We start from the raw sequence: 7547 nt of genomic DNA, 5'->3' as shown, positions 1-7547 counted from the left end.
TCTATTTATCTTCTTTTTTTTTTTTAATTTTTTATGAAAAGCCCTCAATGTGCAATTTAAGGCACATTCCTTTCCTTTAAAACATGGAGAGTGAATTACAAAGTAGCCTTGGTCCAGAATATTGAAAAATAATTCAAGTAAGATTGCAGGTACCAGCTGTCAAACTTACCAGCCGGCAGCCAGACACTCGTTGGTCATGCTAACAGCTAGCCGCTAGCCACTTACGTCTGAGATTTCTGCCGTATCATACAATGACAGCGTAATTAATTAGTGATTTCTTAGCATCCTAAAGTAGCAATTGAACATGAGTTCTGGATAGCATTGTGTTGATGTTGGTCGCAACTACAATGTCAATCAACTACGATACAGAAACGTCTAAAAGGGAAGTCAAGCTAGCCATCATGCCACGACGTGGGCAAACTTCAAAGTAAAAGTCTACTAAGGCTATTTGCATTGCCGTCAATGTATTACTGTATTTGGTCAACTTTATTTTGAAGTTAGGCTTAGCGTGTTACGTTGAGTATGTTTCAGCTTCCTTGACATGTCAGAATGGTATCGAATGTGCACTTTGTTTTTTTGTTTTTTTTCCCCCCAACCAATCCTGATGATCCGTTGCACCACTAGTTTCAGACACAAGATCCATTACTTTGTGTTAATTCTGACAAACAATAAACTCTTACATGAACAAAGAACAAAACCTCACAAAACAAGTGATGTCAATTGTTGGGCCAACGTGTTTTGGCCTCAGGAAGGCTGTAAGTGTTTTGACATTCTTGTTGTCGTCTTGATTTAATTATCACTGCTCTCTTCGTCACTGTCCTTCATGGAAATACCTTGCATCCCCGCTTCCCTCACGGAGGCCGTGGCTTCTTCTAAGGTCAGACGATTTCGAACAGTTTCATACATTTTACTGTTTAACGTGGAGTCCAGGACCCCTTGAAGGCGGAAGTCACGGTACTTTTTCTAAAGATTATAAAACAAATCAGAAACAATGTTAAAAACATTTTAGACAGTACCGTACATTCGTAATCTGTTTTTAGGATAATTTAAAGTTGAAGTGTCAAGGTTGGTTTAAAGAGGCATCCCAAAGTACAGAGTTGGGTGAACATATTGATGGACAAATGAAGCTTCGTGAAACAGCCTACTTGTGATAATTTTTTACTCATCGAGATGGTACTCATGGTTTAAAGCTCATGAATCTTCACGAAATTTCAATTTCCTATCACTTGTTGAAATCCCGCAAAAAGGAAAACACTACAATGTGTAGCGAATCCACGTTTTTATTCAATTATAATTGTTGTCACTTAACCTCCAGTCTACACTCTAAAAACATTTGGATAAAAAATAACCCAACTATGGGTAAAAAATGGACAGATCCTCAGCTTTGAGTCAATAAATGGGCATTTTAGTGTAAAACAACTCATAAAAATATAGGTGAGACACTTTATTTGTGTCAAAAAATGGGTTACTATGCACTACAGCATGTAGTAATACTGTACCATTTATACTTAGCCATTATTACTGCTAATTATCGTAGCATTTTTTACTGTTAAATTAAATACTGTTATACACATTGCTTTCTTATCCCACTCTAATACCTCAGTCCTGTGTCAGCCCCCCCCCCCCCCCTCTCTGTTGAGAGAGGGCATTCCACACTGAGGGCATGCACAAATGCTGGCTGTCAGGGCAAAATAGCCTACAATAGGTCTGCATATTTAAGTCAATAATAGTAAGAGCTTTTTGTCAGCACAAAAGCCCAGAGCAGTGCAAAGATTGCTGCATCATTTTCTACACGGAGATGTCTACCTGTGAGTCTATCATTGCACCTGATTTTAAGGGAACAAGAGGAGCTGCTTCGATTTGGCGGTGAATCAAGTGGGCTGTGTTCACGCCCACGGTTTTTTTATCGGTACTCACAACAGAGACCGATACAAGTATCGGTTGACCTGTTGTGGCTGGTTTACAATCAGGAAGTAGAAATTAGAACTAAGTACAATGGAAAAGTGCCATTAATTTTATGTAATGTTAAGGAAAATGGTATATTGGAACATATGGGTAATTTTTTGGGAGTGGAATTTTATGTATTAGTGGTATCGGTATCAACAATTGAGTACTCTTGCTCATGTCGGTCTGTAAAGAAGTGGTACCGCCTTCAACAGACATGAAATGCATTTCGAATGTAAAATGGAGTTGTCACCTTAACAATTCGGATGAGAATCTTCAGCTGATAGACATGCAGTTGCAGGTCCATGCGATCAGTAAGCCATGTTCCGATGAGGTTCATTGTGCTGGTGTACCATTGCTGAGAGAGAAGAGCACAAGTGAATGAGTGACTGACAAGCAGGAAGGCACTGACAATCTGATCCAGTTCAAACAACATGCATCCAATTTTGCATAGGATCCTTATTTAGAATATTTTTTTTCTTCCTCTCAAACAGCCCCATTGGCACAGTGGGCTATTTAAGTGTTTACTCCAGGAAGAAGCAGCTGACAATGAGGCATCACTTAATAGGATCCTAATAAAGAGGAATGACTACGAACGATCCTCTTGGCACTCATCAGAATGTTGTGAGAATGTGTTGTGGTGACAAGACCTATAGGCACTTGTCGAAGGCCAGGAAACATCTTGTTGTGTCGCTTTAGCATGTTGTAAGTAGTAATGACTGTAGTTTCTGTTCAGTAGCAAGCAGGTGTCCTAGTATGCTAATAGAAGCAAGGACTAAAGGATATATTAAGATGTTTTTGTGGTGACCATTAAAATAGATAATTTTTTCTGATGAAAAAATAGGTATTTAAATCTTATTTTCTCTTTAACAAAACTACGAAATATACTTTTGTCCGTGAGATAGATACTAAAAGATCAGATGCTTACATAGTTTAACGGCCTGTATCATTTCTACAGGTGCTCATTACAACCTTGAGATTCTGTCATTGCTCAATTTAGACCAGCGTCCCCTACATCTAATATCTACGAGGCACACTGTGTACGGGAGCCCAAAGCTTTCAGATGTTTCTCTGTGGGGCCCGTCTGTTGTCAAGTGTAATTGATGGATAATAATGAGCACAGGCTGATACTAATAGAAGGCGACTGACTTCAACTGTCAGGGTCGCAGAAGAATGGATGCATGTTGAATCTAGAGATGACTTGGAAGAATTTGGGCGGCAGATGCTAAACTGTTGTTTCTGAGTACACTTCCCTCGCTATAACGTGGTTCACTTTTCGCGGCCTCACTATATCGCAGATTCTTTTTTTAGTGCGATTTTGCATGCCTTTTTTTTTTTTACTTATTTTATAAAATTTATAAAGGTTTGAACATTGAGAATGATTAAACAGGAGAGAAATGTGAGAAAATGTAAATGCCTCGATGAGAAACGTGTATAAAGTGTGTGGTGAGAGGTTTTAGAGCCTTAAAACGTTTATAATAAATGTAAAACATAATGCTAACTACGCCGTGGATTTCATTTATTGCGGGTATTTTTTGGAACCTAACCCCAGTAGAAAACGAGGGAACACTGCATCTACCACTGCAGCTGATATTTGATTGATGTCAATTACTAAAATGAGATTGGTCACCATCAAGCCACACTTTCGAAAGTCCTGGGTTGTGTAAATAATTTGGGTTGGTAAGTAAGTTTTGTAAACCAACCACTCAGATGCCAACACAGTGAAGTTGAAGTTCAAACTCTGCAAATGTTTGAGGTTTGTGAATCTAATTCGGCTTGCCTCCAATGTGACATTAGACTATAGGAGGCAGTAAAAAGTGTCTACGGCATTTAAACAACACTTCACCATCGTCACTTCTACGTGAAAAACACTTATGTCCATTTTTTTTTCAACTTTTACATTTTTGGGATGTCGGCATTCAGTTTCATCCCCAAAACAATGACAAAAATGACAAAAAAATTACGTAAGTGTTTTTCACATAGCAGTGACGATATATATATTTTTTCAGTAAACTATCAACATCAACAGTTTGGGGGTGAATAGTATACAATAATACAAAATAAATGAAAACAATCGGGGAGTAATAAAACCAAAACACTATTAGACCGTCTGTGTAGCTTACAAATTCTCGTAGGTGCGCGGTGAATAAATGTGGGCAGTGTGGACGCTGCATGGAGTCGCATAGTTGTTAAAATGACGTCATTTTGCCACGTGGAGCTATGCCGACCTCGCAGACGTGTCACACACACGCTTTAGGCAGGGGTTGGCTTTAGGTTGAACTCAACATTATCTCTTAACATTACCAATTAATTACAAACTTTACTTAAATGCACACATGTACAGTTATTAAAGTTTTTCTGATGGCAACAGTTGGACTTGGACACCACTCTGTCATCACTTTTGATTAATTGCTGAACAACCCACCAGTAAATGATGAGTGAGCAACACCCTAGTGCAACTCAATAAATTAGAATATCATAAAAAAGTTTCATACATTATCTAGATTCATTTAACAAATAGGAAAATACTTTTCAGTCTACAGACTACTATTTAATTTCCAAAATTAAAATCATTTTGATGGCTTCTTATGTCATATTCAAACTTCCTGAGATGGTGAATTTGGGGTTTTCATGAGCTGTAAGCATCACAATTACAAAAAATAAAATTATAAAATATTTCAGTGTGGTGAAACCATGAGTTTCACTTTTTGTAATCCAATTGCTAAAATAAATTCAGCTATATACCACTATATTCTAATTTATTAAAATGCACTTTCAAAAGAAACACTTTTAAAAGAGCCCTGCGCAGGTGTTAGTGTGTAAAACAGCGCCAACCATCATCAGAGTGCGATCAAATTCTTGAACATTTTTGCCTGACCAATAACACAACAAGCTCAAAAGCACACCACAATCGCAGCCACGACAGCTGAAGACGAAGCGTTCGGGTCAGCGAGTGGGACACGGGTGAGGAGGAGATGGCTACGGCCATGCAGTACGAGGGTGAATCAGAGCGGCGACCTGGTGCCAGCAGCATCCTATCTGTCGCTGTGTGCCTGTGAAGGCTTCAGCGTGGCAGCAGGCCTGTGATCTCGCCCCAGGCATAACCCCCCACTGAGAGGCCAGGCTTGGAGTGACTGGCTGCTCTCCCTCTTTGCATCATCCAGTCCTTCTTCACTTCTTGTTGTTCTTTAGACTTTTTAGACACAGTGCCACGCAGCTCCCATCTACAGCCATTTTTCACAGCAGCCATTTTGTGTGCTCTTCTGCTTTACTCCTCCTCCTCATTTATGTCAAAAGAGGCTTGACAGTTATGTCACAAGTTTTCTTGCTGCCATGGCATTTGGATTCTTGTCGACCCATAGTGCCTGTGATTTTCATCAACTTTTAGATCTTTTTAGGGCCAATGTGAGTGTTCTACCCATTTGAAGAAAATTATAACAGCGATTGTTGGTCCAGGAAATGCCATCAATATCTAGACAGCAACAGGGCAAGACTTTGATTCAGTTTTGCAAGTTGTTAAGTGTTGGTTATAAAGTTTTCCTATTTTGGAATCAGTCTTTTCTTTTTTTTACCCCTGGGCCGCTGACCGGTATCAACCCGTGGGGCATTTGGTACCAGAGCAGACACCTGAGAAACTGGACAAACAATATTTTATTGATCATTAGAGTATGAAAGAAGCTTTGAAAATGAGGTATAACCGCTTGAGCCTCTGTGTAAAATGTCAAAAGACATTGTGTGATATGGTAGTACAAAAATAAGATAGCAAAAGTAACAAACAAAACACTTCTTTGAAGAACTTCTTCAGAAAGGGGGTTGGGGTGACAAAAGATGAGACAGAAGACATGTAGCCAACTTCCAAGAACCAGTTGATTGTCATGTACCAACCCTGCTTTGCGTAATACAGTATGTGGCAAGAGTCTTTGCAATGTGGCCTTCAAAACTAGCAAAACAAGCAATGCCTTGCTTTGATTTCCAATATCCAGTCTTTGTGATGAAGAAATTTCTTCTACAAAGGTGACCAAAATAAAATTATGGAGTATACCAGAGGTGGAGCATTCCGTCAGTGCTGACAGAAGGTACGTCAGTCCATTACGGACGCATGTTTTGTAGACGAATGACGAGAAACTTAAAAAAAAGTGACGGACTAAACCCTGACAGAAGTGGGTTTTCGTCCATTATAATTATTGTAATCGTAACTAATTGGGTCAAGTACTGACGGGTCTCCCAGTCTGGCTTTGACGGGTCTCCCAGTCTGGCTTTGACGGGTCTCCCAGTCTGGCTCTGACGGATGCGCGTTTCATTGATGATGAATGAAGGAATGACGGACAGTCCGTCAATACTTATGGAATGTCCACCTCTGTCTATTAGTCCTAAAATAGTGGTGACAAAGTGATGAAGATCGTGTGTTTAAATAAAAATGATCGACTGACGGACTAATGTTTACAGTTTGGTTTAGCTTGAAAGAAAATTGCGGGCTGACAATGACAAGTGTGCCAAGGGCGCTGTCAAATGACGGACCATTAAATTTTGGCCACCTCCGGAGTACATGGGACATGAGTAACACACTTACGAGTAGGGTGCAATTGTCTTCCATTATATACCCAAAGATAGGATTGCTTCATGTCGGGGAAACAAGCGAATGGTTCCTACTAATTACAGCACTTCATTTAGCATAATGCTGAGTTATCAAACAAAAACCCAACCCCACAAAATCGAAACGTGACAGACTAGTTTATGAACAATATTTGAGAAAAATTGTGATAATATGTAAGTGGAAGAAGTTTTAGATCTTTGAATTCATCGCATGAAAAATGGGAGCAAAAACAAAAATGTTGCATTTATATTTTTGTTGAGTATATGTTGGGGAGAACTTTGCAGTCTGTCTTGTTTTTTTTGTGATTATGCTGCATTTATCCTTAGTTTCAGTTGAAGTTCCAGTTTCACTTGACATACAATTTAATGACATACTGTAAATTATAATATTATATATATGTGTGTATTAGGGGTGTTAAAACGTTTTTATTCGGCCTTATATCGCGATATTACAGCGCGCAATTCTCGAATCTATTCTATATACGGCCGAATCGATTATATTTATATATTAATATTTTTATGGAAATATTCAACAATACATCTTACTTAGGGTTAGGGTTCACACGTTAAGCATGGAAAAATGTTATATTCATGGAACATTAAGCCTTAATATTTTATTTCAATGCTGTTTAAACAAGAAACAGATGTTTGTTAAATACAGTGGCTCACAGTTATAAGCCTGAAGTTTCAGATGAATAAATACATTTTCATAAAAATCTTACTGTGTACATATGCAAGTTTACTGATTAGTATTTTCTAAATTTGAGTTTTAAAAAATCGCAATCATTAACTTATAGATCCATATCAGGATTAATCGTATCGAATTGAATCGTGACATATGAATCGTGATATGGATCGAATCGCCAGGTACTAGGCAATTCACACCCCTAGTGTGTATAATATACATTTTAATCTACACCATTATGGATTAAAAATATATATGCATGCAAACATACATATTTGATCTCTTCACCTACAGTATTATTCTTAAAATGCCTTTGTACAATTGC

At 38.4% G+C, this 7547-nt stretch overlaps 1 protein-coding gene across 7 annotated transcripts in view; it reads right to left on the bottom strand.

The window, feature by feature from the left end:
• Nucleotides 1-453: 453 nt before the first annotated feature.
• Nucleotides 454-7547, bottom strand: part of cadpsa (Ca2+-dependent activator protein for secretion a) — a 176823-nt gene continuing 169729 nt past the window's right edge. For all 7 annotated transcript variants that reach the window (XM_086086186.1, XM_086086187.1, XM_086086190.1 and 4 more), the window contains 2 exons: nucleotides 2198-2302; nucleotides 454-963 (listed from right to left, as the gene is read on the bottom strand). In XM_086086186.1, coding sequence (XP_085942312.1) covers nucleotides 790-963; nucleotides 2198-2302 — 279 coding nt within the window. In that variant the 3' untranslated portion in view covers nucleotides 454-789. The remainder of the gene's footprint in view (nucleotides 964-2197; nucleotides 2303-7547) is intronic.

The sequence above is a fragment of the Leptonotus elevatus genome, chromosome 10 (assembly GCF_054856555.1).
Source record: "Leptonotus elevatus isolate MCC_2025b chromosome 10, RoL_Lele_1.0, whole genome shotgun sequence".
In the NCBI taxonomy this organism is placed as follows: Eukaryota; Metazoa; Chordata; class Actinopteri; order Syngnathiformes; family Syngnathidae; genus Leptonotus; species Leptonotus elevatus.
Note: the sequence above shows the minus strand (reverse complement) of the source record. Positions and strands in the feature narration are given on the sequence as shown.